The sequence below is a fragment of the Elgaria multicarinata genome, chromosome 1 (genome assembly GCF_023053635.1).
Source record: "Elgaria multicarinata webbii isolate HBS135686 ecotype San Diego chromosome 1, rElgMul1.1.pri, whole genome shotgun sequence".
Lineage (NCBI taxonomy): Eukaryota > Metazoa > Chordata > Lepidosauria > Squamata > Anguidae > Elgaria > Elgaria multicarinata.
The window spans coordinates 39,729,502-39,743,154 of NC_086171.1; the positions used below are offsets into that span (position 1 = coordinate 39,729,502).

Below are 13,653 nucleotides of genomic sequence, written 5' to 3' on the forward strand. Positions count from 1 at the left end.
ACCACAGAAAAATTATGAGCGAGGTCACGTTGTGGTCACTTTTTTTAAAAAAAAATGAATCTGAGGGTGTGGGCCACACAAGTGGAAGCTGGTGGCTCCGAGGTCAATGGGGCAGTGAATCCTCTCCGGGTTTCAGTCAGAGCTCTGAAGGACCTCTGCTCCTTGAATAGCATCTTCAGAGTTCTGACTGGTTCTGAATGAAACCTGAAGTGGACCTTGGAGCCACCAGCCTCCACTGGGGTCACAGGAAGAAATTTAAAAAAGAGGTGGAAACATTGCTTTGGAAAAGAAAACAATCCTTTCCCACTTGCTATCACATGAATGATAAATTGTTGTCCTTTCAACTCAATGGAAATCTACATTCAGCAAGTTTCCCTGAACGACCAAAAGAAACGGAAAGATGTATAAGATGAACAATAATTAAGTGCACTTACCCAGCGTCTGTACTATTGCGACACAATAAAATATCTTCAGTGCCATTCTTAATTTTGTAATTTTCTGCCAAAGAGGGGAAAAAGGGTGGGGAGGACCATAATAAATATGGGTAGGTTTCCCAAACATTCAGTTGTGATACCAACTAGTTAGTTTTGATGAGCAGCATTAGGGTCTGAAAAGAAAATCTGGTTCTGATCTACCAAATTTTGTTCCGGCTCTACCCCTGAATTTCATCCAGTCTCCCCTTTCCTCAGCTCCATGGATTACTTCCTTCCCTCGTTGTATCCTAGGAGATGAGTCTTTTTTAAAATCAAAAGTAGCAACATATTTTCATACTGGCAACTAGCTACCTTACCATTGAATTTTCCCCTCATCTTAGAACCTCCTGCAGCAAGAGATAAAAATGGGACACTAACTGGATACCTATCAGCTATTTATCTTCAACACTACATCAACGTAACATAGGTTTTGTGCTTTAAAATGAGAGGGTTTTTTAACCATATCGGGGTCATTTCAAACCCCCAGTGCCATGAGTGCACTACGTTTCATTTCCCCACACACCCTCGTTCACTTTTATCAGAGTTTAACTGACCCCCTTTTTAAAAAGAGTCAAATTTTATTCAAAGCACAAGTGAGGTGGGGTTGAAATTCCGCAGATCCGTTGCTTTATTGTAGAAAAATATATGGAATGGATGGAAGTGGCACAGTATAGAAAGAAAATTTTACATATTTCTTTATATTTCATGAGCAGGCCTAGGAGAATAATAAACCTATAGGATACGAACCTAGCCACACACTACGCTAAACAACATCTCAGGTTCTATTTTGAAGGGGACTCAGAAGATGGCACCAAGGGAGAGGGCCTTCTCACTGGTGGCTCCCCACTTATGGAACGATCTCCCCAACAAGGCCCACCAGGCACCAACATTGCTATCTTTTGGGCAACAGGACAAGACTTTTCTCTTTTCCTAGGTATTTGGTAGCCTGTGATGAGTTTTATTTGATCCTGGATTTGTTTTTCAGTTTGGCTGATTGCTCAAAGTTGTTTTTAGGTGTATGTTGTCTTTGTGTATACAAAGACATTGATGTCTATATACATGTACATTGATGGTGCTATATAAATAAATAAATAATAATAATAATAATAATAATAATAATAATAATAATAATAATATCTGCTGTGGGTTTTTAAAAAAATGTTTTTACATTTTGCATATGGTTTAATGTTTTTTTAATCTTTGTAAACTGCCCAGAGAGCTTCAGCTATTTTATTTTATTTATTTATTTATTTATTTATTTATTAGGTTTTTTTATATTACCCAATAGCTGAGTCTGAGAGCTATATGTCATTGTGAACTGCCCTCTCAACTATGTGCCCCGAGAGGGCAGTTCACAATGACAACCATAAAATGCAGCAAATTGGAACATAATATAAAGCTTTAAATGTTAAAAAAATATCATAAAAAAGCAAAGTGAGTTACAGTTACAGGGAAAGTCTGTGTGAGAAGATATGTTTTCAGGAACCATTTAAAGGATGTTACATTTTCTGCCTCCCAAACAACAACAAAACCACTCTACAATAATATATATGTTTATTTTGAATTCTATTCAGTTCTTGGCATCTTGATATGACTAATGTATTGCAGAGCCAGAAAGGCAAAATACAGAACTACACTTAGGTATGGTTCTTCCCACTAAAAAGAAAGGGCTCCTGTGAATTATATTGCTAATGAGTTGATATTTCGTTTCAGTTAGAATGACATCATTCCTGGAAGTGCATTTGTAAATCTGAAAGTCAGATTCCAATCATTCTTCAGTGGAAACCTACCAAGCTGTGACTCTTACCATTCAGATGGGCAATAATAAGACCTGCCAGCAATTTCTGCCTTGTTTGCTAAGGCCTAATTCAAAGCTGGAGACAAAAGGTGCAAAACACACTCATTATTCTGCAAGGAGCTGAGGAGACCATCTACCTGCAGCGTTGATGAATTCTTCATATGAAGGTAATTTCTGTTCACCGAGAAAATACGTTCCATTGGAATACTCTGCTGATTTGCTCTGGTTGATAAATTCCGTGTAGTTCCTGACACATTTGTGTCTCAAATGTCCCTTAAAGAGTTGAAGGCCAATGAGAGCAAAGACACTCAGGCAGAAAACAGTGAGAATCATAACGTCGGCAAGTTTCTTAACGGACTGGATCAGGGCGCCCACAATGACCTTCAGACCTGCAGGGGTGGGTGGGGGAGAATGAATGATACATGAATTCCAACACAAATATATGTGCAGAACCATTTGTGGGAACTGTAATGGGTCTAGTGTTAGGGTTACATCACATTTCATCACATTTATGATGAACGATCTGTACTTTGGTAGCTCTGGTGATAATAAATGGAAAGAAAACCAGTGATGGATGCAGCTTGGGGAAAGTCAGAGTTTATTTATTTATTTATTGCATTTATATCCCGCCATTTTCCTCCAAGGAACCCAAGACAACATACATAATCCTCCTCCTCTCCATTTTATCCTCACAACAGCAACCCTGTGAGGTAGGTTGGGTTGAGAGTCTATGACTGGCCCAAAGTCACCCAGTGGGCTTCCATGGCCGAGTGGGGACTAGAACCCAGATCTCTTTACTCCCAGTCTGACACTTTAGCCGCTGCACCACACGTGACTGAAAGATGTTTTCCCAATGGCATGCACCAAATGTTGCACCTTCATTTCATTTAACAAACAAATCAACAAAGATTTTATGAGTCGCCCCAACGCTGAAAGCTGAAATTGCTATGAAGGATACTACTAAGTGGATATAGTGACCTTTGAGCCTTAAGAGCGCTGTTTTCAACGTCTGCATTTAATAACTGAAATAATTAAATAATGTGATTAGATGCCCAGGATTGGACCCTGGCTACTGGTAAGAAAAAAGTCCATTTATGTCCTCTTCATTTTGTCCCACAAATGGGATGAATGGCTGGACTGCCTGTAATCTGTCATATTAAAATGTAACCTTGGGATGATTGTTAAATTCCCTCCATCACATTTATGACTATGCATTAACAATGTACCATCCTTCCATTTTTGAATTCTGGATATTGTTCAAACTCCCGTGAGTGTACAATTTCAATTTGTCATAATTTCCAGTTTGCATCTTTCATTTAGTTACTGATGCACACCAGCGCACAGGAGCACATGTAGAGTAATTAGTCACAGCTCAAAAAGGAATGCTGATACAGTCAGGCAACTGTGGTTTTGGAACTCGCTTCCAAGGAATATATTTCTTTGACATTCATAATGCTTAGAGTAAATTCATTGAAATCAACAGAACAAATTAGTCACGACTAACATTCTACTGATTTAAGAACTTCAGAAGAGCCCTGCTGGATCAGACCAAGGGTCCGTCAATTCCAGCATTCTGGTCGCACAATGGCCAACCAGCCGCCCATGGGGAACCCACAAGCAGGACATGAGTGCAACAGCACCCTCCCATCCATGATCCCCAGCAACTGTTCATAGAATCATAGAATAGTAGAGTTGGAAGAGTTGGAAGGGCCTATAAGGCCATCGAGTCCAACTCCCTGCTCAGCACAGGCTTACTGGCTCTGCTACTGGAGATAGCACATAACCATCAGGACTTGTAGCCCTTGATAGCCTTCTCCAGGAATTTATCTACGCCCCTTTTAAAGCCATCCAAACTGGTGGCCATCACCGCATTGCTGAAAGTTGTAGGATGTTTTTCCTGTCTAAAGGTGAAAGGATTATGCCCTTAATGTATCATTACTGTAGTTTTACAGCCAGGGAAGGAGAGAGGCACGTGTAGTATTTTTTCTGCCTCGGGTATCAAAATAACTTGTCCAGCCTTGGGTAGAGTCACCATATGGAAAGGTGGACAGGGCTCCTGTATCTTTAACAGTTGTCTAGAAAAGGGAATTTCATCAGGTGTTGTTTGTATGCATGCAGCACCTGGTGAAATTCCCTCTTCATCACAACAATTAAAGCTGCAGGCGCCCCACCCTCTTTTGTATCTGGTCACTCTAACTATACTCCTGCAGCTTTATCCTGGTAAATGACTACTCTTATAATCCATACTAACAACATTTTAATAAGTCATGCCTCATATATGCCCAAAAGGCAAACTAGGGACAGGTATAACAGGACTGTCTCCGACAAACAGAGACTATTGAAACATGCACATCTGATATGCCAGTGAACCATGGAGTTGAACTAGAGCAAATGTACCCATGCAAATCTCAGAAATTGCGCCAATTCTTTCATACCTGGGATGATAGATATCGTTTTTAAAGCTCTCAGCACCCGGAACATCCGAAGAACTGAAACATTGCCCAGTTCAATAAACTCTCCCACATATCTGTAAAATCCAAAAGAGACTTTGTGAGAGACAAAAAGGATTCTTGGCATATATATTCAGAGGGAGATCAAGAATCTTACTCTACAGTAAATAGATTCTTTTGGAGATCACAGCAACACTGACAAGGGCTACATTGAATTCTCACTCACTGGCTAGAAAAGATCATCAGCCTGGCTAAGACGGAGGGAACTGGGCATTGTTTTAACATGAATGTTTCTGAATGCATCACCTCAATGGGTGCAGGCTTTCTGATGGCCCACACAAGAACATCAGAAGAGCCCTGATGGATCGGACCAGGAGGGAATCTACACGTTGTACTGAAGGTGCTTGCGTGCTTCTCCAGTGCGCCGTCAAAACGATGGTGTAGACAGACAAAGAAGAGACGGAGGAAGAGGAAGAGGAGAAGGCGGCTGGGGAACCGGCCGCGTCCTTGCCGCCGCCGCCTCCCCGCCGGCCTCCTGTTGCCGGGGTAAGAGCCACCCAGGTCGGAGAGCTCAGCTTCCGCTTCCGCCGAGCTCTCTGACCTGGGTGGCTCTTACCCCGGCAGCAGGTGGGAGGCGGGGAGGACGCGGCCGGTTCCCCAGCCGCAGCCTCCTCCGCCTCTTCCTCTGTCTCTTCTTTCTCCGTCTACACCATCGTTTTGATGGCGCACTGGAGGCGCACGCAAGCGCCTTCAGTACGACATGTAGATTCCCTCCAAATGTCCATCAATTCCAACATTCTGTTCACACAATGGCCAACCAGCTGCCCATGGGGAACCCACAAGCAGGACATGAGTGCAACAGCACCCTCCACCCATGTTCCCCAGCAACTGGTGCACAAAGGCCGACTGCCTTGGATACTGAAGGTAGCACATAGCTATCAGGGCTAGGAGCCATTGATAGCCTTCTCCTCCAGGAATTTGTCTAATCCCCTTTGAAAGCCATCCAAATCGGTGGCCATCTATATGACTTCTGGTAGCATATACGCGTGTGCGCTCCACACTGAAAATCCGGGGTTCCGACAGACCTCCAAAATTGCGGTGAAGTTAGGGGGCGGTTTCAAAACCGTCAGAAACCCACGGTATGTTTAGAAGATCGTTCGGAGCCCCAAATGAATCCGTAGGTATCCAAAGGGTTTTTTTAGGCGCTCTGAGGGCTCGTTTCATGCTGATAAGTGGCTAACTGAACACTTCCAAATTAGAAGACACTGAGGGGCGAGAGAGGGGTAGTTTTGAGATTGACATCTGTGGCTAACCAATAGCCACAGTCTCTTCCCCGTCCCCCCTCCAATAACATTGCTTAGGAGGAGGGATTGGAAATTATAAAAGAAAGAGCCCGTAGCACTGCTCTTTCACAATGCAGGTGAGGCTGACTGAATGTCCCAGAAATGGGGAAGTTCCATCAGCTTCCCCTAGCCCCTTCCTCTCTGGGGGCATTTTGAAGCCCCCTTTGCCCTTGCCCCACTGGTTCAGTGAGGCCAGTGGCCTGCCTCTGGGCGCAGGGGGTGGGAACTTTACCCACAGCACGACCTCTGCTGCTGCTGCTGCTGCTAGCCTGAGCCTGCCTGCTGGCTTGAAAGGGAGGGGGCAGCCTCTTAAAATCTAGCATGCCTGGGAACCTCCACCACCAAAGAAAAATGATCCCAGGTGCTGGACTTGCAGTTTGAAGGAGAAGGTGCAGGTGCATCAAGACCACCCACACCCGACTTCTTTTCCTGCACTCAGAAGGAGAAGGAGCAGCAGAGAAAAGGGCGCACCTCATTTTTGGCAGGGGTGAACTAGAAGGAACACCTCTCCTCCCCCCTCCCCCAACATGGCCAGATCCAGCTTTCTTTGCTGGGTTTCCTTTTCTCTGTGTGTGTCTGTCTGCTTTTATTTGCTTCTTGGAGTACCACCTCATGCTTCCCTTTGTGTGTTATTGGGTGAGTGAGTGGGTGGGTGTTCTTGTCCCACACATCGATTTTTGTAGAAGGTTTCTAGTTTCTGAAACTTCCACAAGCTCTCTTGAGAGGAGAAGAAGTGCATCTGTAGTGTGTGTGTGTGTGTGTGTGTGTGTGTGTGTGTGTGTGTGTTTGTGTGTGTATGAGGTAGGGAATGGTTGGAGGGGGGATTTTTTTAAAAAAAAATCCTAACAATCAAGGGATGAAGGGATCTGCATCCAACTTGGCATGGCTAAAGTCCTACTTAAGAGCTACCAGGGTGCCAAGTTTCATCTCTGTGGGTGTGTCTACACGAGGGATTATACTGGGGTCACCCCTGGATCATCCCTGTGTGTCCACATGATGCACAGGGGATCCTGGGGGCAGGGAGGGATAGCCGGGGCGGCTTTCATTCTGACTTTCCCTGCAGTCTCAGGATCGTCCAGAGAACACAGGACATGTGGGCAGCTATCCCAGTTTCTTCCCAGCTCCTCGCAAGTAAATGAGGTGGCGGAGGTTCCCAAGTATGCTAGATTTTAAGAAGCTGCACCCCCTTCAAGCCAGCGGTCAGTCTCAGGCTGGCAGCAGCAGCAGCAGTAGTGCTGTGAGTAAAGTTCTCAACACCTGTGCCCAGAGGCAGGCCACTGGCTCCGCTGGACCAGTGGGACAAGGGCAAAGGGGGCTTCAAAATGCCCCCAGATAGGAAGGGGCTAGGGGAAGCTCCGTGCCCATCGGGGGTGGGAGGGGGTATAATTTGCACTGCCCTTTTTAGCTGCTGCAGGCAAATCCTGAACAGGAGATTGGTGAAACTAACAATTCTTTAATTACAGGTTTATTAAAAGCAAGCACTTTCACTTACGCCATCAAAATTACACTGAAATCCAGCCAATTCCAAGGGTCTCGAAGGAAAGTGAACTCGTTCAAGCAAAAGCCTCTTGCCAAAATCTTGATTAGACATTCAAACGTGTAAATGCCAGTAAAAGTGTACCTAGGAAGCAAAGGCATTGAGAGAAGACAGGTCAACAAAGAAAGCAAGAAAGTAGCCCAGCTTAACTCCAATACTTTCCTATGCATGTTTAGACAGAAAAAAAACCCCTACAACTCCCAGCATTCCCCAGCCAGCATGACTGGCTGGGAAATGCTGGGAATTGTAGGATTTTCCCCCCTGCCTAAATATGCATAGGATTGTGCCCCAAATGTATGCCATTGTACCAGTTCCATATAAATGAATGAAAAGTGAGCTTTCATGAGGTCAAAATGTGGTCCCATTCTGTCTTCAGACAATAAGAAGGATTAAACAGCTGTCAAAATCTCCAAGGGAGAAAATCAGTATTAAAAAAGAAGAAGTTCCCAATTCCTTGTACATTTTGAGATCTGTATTCTTTTCTTCCCCAGGGTTTTAGATTATGAATTTAAATTAGATTGCTACAAGTTACTCATCCACTCGATACAAAGGACCAGAAAGTTTTCCTCTTCAAATAGATTTGTCAAGACTGCAATATCTGCTCAACCCCCTTTCAAAATGGTGACAGATACAAAATTAACAACTGAAAACCTTAAAATTATTCAATCAGATAACTGCACTAGTAGATAATTCTTAAATTTTGTATACTTTTTAATGTTTACTGTTTTAACTTTTGTAAACTGCCCAGAGAGCTTCAGCCATGGGGCAGTATATAAATGTAATCAATCAATAAATAAATAAAATAAAAGATGTAAGCATTTAGCAATAATAGCTTAGTAGGAGTCAGTCGCTGTGGAGAAATTTGCTCGAAGCCTCTGCACTTGAACAGGCCCAACAGGCCAATAGTATAGCATGCTGAAGGACCCAATCCTTGGCATCTTTAGCTGGGGGAGTCTTTATGCAGCAGTCTGGAGAAATACCTCAGGGGAGTCACTGTCAATGCCAATATTCAGATAGACTGACTAAAGGTCTGAGACAGGGCTTTTCTACATGAGGCTGTGTTAATCTGCTTCATCTGCCTTCGTTTTCATCACTAAAGTCAAATCCGAGCAATACATGAGTATTTCCTTTCCTGCTTTTCTGCTACATAACTTCTAGGTGGCACTGTGGTACAGCAAAGTAGCACAAAAATGCAAGAGGAAATCAAACTTTCTTTTGGCATCAAAGATAATATCCCATTTTCCTTGCTCTAAAAAATACCTTGTGGAAAGTGCTGTTTACAAACAGAAGCGAAACTAGAGGCTCGTGGCATTGTCTAAAGGACCCGTAAACAACCGTAAGCAGGAAATGATGAGTGCCTTGTGTAGAAAAGCTCTAGTATAAAGTAGTGTCATAATGATCAGGAAGCCAGGCATAGCAGAACTATCTTCATTGCATGGGTGGATGGTGGAAGCGAAAGAAAACCAACTCTTCCTGTGGTTGTGTTCTGCCTACCATGGCAAATGATTGTCTGTAACCATTCCAAGATAAAGGCAGTCCAGTCTGAAATAAACTCACAGTCCATACATAGGCCACAATTCACCATGGTTTGCCCTGAATAAGGTGTATGCACTATAGCCATAGCTAGACGGGGCTTTATCCCAGGGCGAACCCCGGGATCATCTCTGTGCATCCACATGACACACAGGGGATCCCGGGATTAGGGAGGGATCATCCCTCCCTTGCCCCAGGATATAGCCCTCCCCTTTGGCCCTGGTTTTTCCACGGTCCCGGGCTGAGCCCAAGACCACAGAATGTGTGGCCAGGTGCTGCTGGTTGACCCAGCTCCACGCAATTACTCTCGAGGAGCTGGGAGCCGCACACAGGGTGCAGCACTCCTCAGGAGCACTGCACCCATCGGGGGTAGAGTGGGGGGAGCAGGGAAAATAATTTACATTTTAAAAAGGACTTACCTTTAGCGCACGAGCGTTCGTGCACTGCTGGTCCTTTAAAAAAATTTAAAATGGTGGACATGACGCCTCTCCTGCTGAGGTCGTCGCTAGTCACATGTAGACAGAGGGGGGATCTCACATTAAACACAACACGAGGTCTTCCCTCCTCCATCACAGGATAGCAGGTAGGTCTAGCTAAGGCCTCTATCTTTTACCTACTGTTTTAGAAGGATATGGTGGAATTGGAGAATTGGGTCCAAGAATTAATATCATCAGAGCTACTTACTCGACATACTTGCTGGAGGAAGTCTCATTATTGGTCGACTGTGACGAATCCGAAAGAGCCATGAAGACGCAATTCGTGAAAATAGTCACCATGATAAACATGGTGAACAATGTAAGCAACAGGAGTTAAGGAAAACAACAGTTTGCAAAGATGACATTAAATCTGTTGTAGAGATTCTCAGCTTCCAATGTCATGGCGTTTCTTCTCATTTTGATTGAGTGTCAACTGCTCAGAAAGTGCAAATATGGTCCACATGCACTTATCATGTCTATGGACTCTGATTGTTGGGTGGGATAAATGCGTAATATATAAATAAATCAACTATGAATGGGACAGAACTGCAGGACCGCCAATAAAGTGTTGGGTGTTCTCCACATGCCAGGTCACCTCATCCATCTCCCCCTAAGGCAGCCTTCCTCAACCTGGGGCACTCCAGATGTGTTGGACTGCATCTCCCAGAATGCCCCAGCAGCTGGCTGGAGCATTCTGGGAGTTGTAGTCCAACACATCTGGAGCGCCCCAGGTTGAGGAAGGCTGCCCTAAGGGGTGATGCTGCCTCAGTAACAGATGTTCTAAACAAAGTATGAAAGAAGAAAAAGGCTTTTCCTAACATCAAGGATATGAATGCACCAAAATTTTAATTGTCATTCGTCTGACCAGATGAAAAGGGCTAAAGATGTACAGAGCCCGCGTGGCTGTAAATCGGAAGATGGCTTTCCCTTTGTTCAAAACCATAAATGTCTGTTGGGAGGAAAAATGCATTTAATGGAAACATTATTATATGGCAATTGATGCTAACATTACACAGTGTATTTCCTTCCCCAAATATCTCATCATCTCTCCAATGGGCGATCTCAATTCTCAGGGCACCATTCTTTATGGCTCCAATGTGGTACCATCCACATGCCACAGAGGAGATACCAGAAGGCTTGGGAGACCCCATTGTGTGCAAGATCTGTAGGAGGGGGGGAAACGTAAAGGGGACCTTAGAGGGGACATACGTCCAAGGACCCTAGGAGGAAGGGGGCAGAATGGGAAACAGCAGAAACCTGGGAACTGCATCCAGGAGAGGAAATTTGAGTGAAATGAGAGGCCGCAGAAGATGTGTCGTCTGGTGACTTGACAGTCTCCTGTGTTGCAGGGGGGAATCCCTGGCAAAGGAGATTGGAGCAGAGCAGGAGGGCTGTCTATAGGCTGTGGGGAGAAGAAAGTGGTTCAATAGATTGAAACTTCTAGCCCTTGATGACTCAGGCCACAGCTAGACCTAAGGTTTATCCTGGGATCATCCAGGGTTTGCCCCTGCCTGAGCACTGGATCCCCTGTGTGTCACCTAAATGAACAGGTTTGACCCCTGGACGATCCAGGGATAAACCTTAGATCTAGCTATGGCCTCAGTCTGAGTGGGTTGAGGAGGAAGGAAGGAAGGAAGGAAGGAAGGAAGGAAGGAAGGAAGGAAGGAAGGAAGGGAGGGAATGACAGCTGACCTAACAGCAGTGGCCTGTGGCTGGCAAACCACCATTTTAAATTGCCTGCAATGATGGAGCTGTAGCAATGGCAGCTTGGGAACATGGGGAAGATTCAAATTTGGGGTTTCTCAGATCTAGCTGCCAAACTGGGGTGGGGGGCTTTCCACAGATCCAGAGGGAGCCCAAGGCAAGCCTCAGCCTCCATGGACGCAGATGGCTCCGATGTCAGTGGGGTGGTGAATCGGCTGCAGGTTTCATTTCAGAACCTGTCAGAACTCTGAAGGAGCTCTCCAATTCGCTGACTGACTGACCCATCTTGAAGCCATCAGCCTCCGCAGATCAGCACCAATGGGTCCTCCCAGGGCAGTGGGCCCCAGCACCTCCCTGAGCTCAGTTATAGTACTGAAAACAAATTCCTCAGCTGAGCGTGTGCTTAGAAGCAGGCTGTCCCTTAATTCAAAGTCTATGGCCCTTTCTACACCTACGGATGTAGAGGGAGGGAGAGGGGCCAATCCTGGACTTACCTGCTTCTGGGATTGTCATCCTCAGTCTAAATGGGCTGTGCGATGTCACGCCTGTTGTGGCCGCCATTTTTTTTAAAGTGACAGAGCTGGAGCGCACTCCCACTCGAGCAAAAATTAAATAGTAAAAGAAATAAGGCCCAGCCCTGCTCCCCACCTCACCCCCGATGGCCCTGGACTCCCCCCATCCTGGCTCCTTCCCTCTGATGACCCCCCGCTACTCGCGGGGAAGAGGGAAGAAGCCAGGACAGGGGCCCACATCACCTGCGGTCCTCAGGATCATCCTAGGACTGCATGTAAAACTGGGATAACTAAGGTCTCAGTTATCCTAGGGAAATGGAGGGATAATCTTTCCCTGATCCCGGGATCCCCTGTGCGTCATTTGGACACACAGGGATGATCCCAGGATGATCCCTCCAAAAAACGATGGTGTAGAAAGGGCCTATGTCTGCCTGCCTTCCTCCCAGGCTGCTATTTTGCACCTGGCTCTGCTCGGTGGAACTCAACGTTCTAGTAAAAATCAAGGTCGACCCTGCAGTACTGAAGTCTCCTCACCTTCGTTACCAACCCTCACATCCTCTACTCAGGCAGACACAATTTTAACAATACCAAAGGGGAAACCTTGAAATTGATGATGCTAAGCAAGCACTAAACACACACACACCCATTTCCCTTCCTACTTAAAATCCCCTTGGGTAGTATCGGATGTTAGTCCTACATAGAGTAGATGCATTGAAATGAATGGACTTCAGTTAGTCACCACTAAATTAAGCCCCATTTATTTCAATGGGTCTACTCTACATTGGACTAACATTGGATACTACCCATTTCAGAGAAGTCCAGTCCATACAAGGCCATAGCTAGACCTAAGGTTTATCCCTGGATCGTCCAGGGGTTAAACCTGTTCATCTAGGTGACACACAGGGGATCCAGTGCTCAGGTAGGGGCGAACCCTGGATGATCCCAGGATAAACCTTAGGTCTAGCTGTGGCCACAGTCTTTCTTTCCCATGATCCCCATGAGTCCCAGCAAAATGGCGTCACCTTGTGATCATCATAGTAGGGATCCAGATCTTCAAGAGGTTCTCCAATGAGCTCCGGGGCAGGGTTGCCATAGAGGGCAGGCAACTTCTGGAAGGCCTGGATGTCCCGCTGGGGGCGGAGCTTCTCCCCGGGGGGAGGGTCCTTGACTTCTTTCTTGGCCGCGATGCGTTTCTCAATAGCAACCAAGGATTCGGGAGTGAAGCGGCGGAAGTTGTTAGCACCCAACAATGTCAAGTCAGCCATCTTGGCATCCTTCTCATTCCTCTCCCTGAGCCCAAATGTCCCCTTGTCGGAAAAATCGCAGTGGAGCTATGTTAGCAAGGGAGCTGGCCGCAGACTTGCAAGGTGCTCTCTCTGGACGGTTTAAAAGGAAAAACAAAGCATGAAATGGCTAGATAGGAAAACCTATTCACATCCTAACCGTGGAAGAAGTGGTTTTATTGTTAACGTGGCATAGAAAGGACACCTTCACTTACCGTTTAACAAGACAAATGCATTCTCATTCCCCATATTTGCGAATCTGCAATATTTCCCAAAGACCAGAGAGAGAAAAATGGCTTCACACATGAACCAGTTCTCAGTGGTATTTATTTATTTATTTTTAAGATCTGGATTGATCTCAACCAATTTCAGCTCAGTTGCGTGGGGCAGTGTGATTCAGGCTCAGCTGTACCAATTCAGAACAGAGAAAAAGAAGCACTTCGCCACACACAAGGCAAAATTAAGGATGAAACCCCTTTGCATCCTGACCTGGGATCAAGCCCCACAGTAGGGTTTACTTCAAAGAAATCATGCAAAAGGCTGT

General features: G+C 45.4%; 1 protein-coding gene across 1 annotated transcript in view; it reads right to left on the minus strand.

Annotated features, from left to right (window-relative positions):
* Positions 1-13,091, minus strand: part of LOC134398770 (sodium channel protein type 5 subunit alpha-like) — a 50,937-nt gene extending 37,846 nt beyond the window's left edge. The window contains exons 1-7 of the mRNA XM_063126271.1: positions 12,849-13,091; positions 10,441-10,559; positions 9,819-9,929; positions 7,557-7,685; positions 4,707-4,798; positions 2,409-2,660; positions 435-498 (exon numbers count right to left, since the gene is read on the minus strand). Of these exons, the coding sequence (XP_062982341.1) occupies positions 435-498; positions 2,409-2,660; positions 4,707-4,798; positions 7,557-7,685; positions 9,819-9,929; positions 10,441-10,559; positions 12,849-13,091 (1,010 nt within the window). The remainder of the gene's footprint in view (positions 1-434; positions 499-2,408; positions 2,661-4,706; positions 4,799-7,556; positions 7,686-9,818; positions 9,930-10,440; positions 10,560-12,848) is intronic.
* Positions 13,092-13,653: the final 562 nt, after the last annotated feature.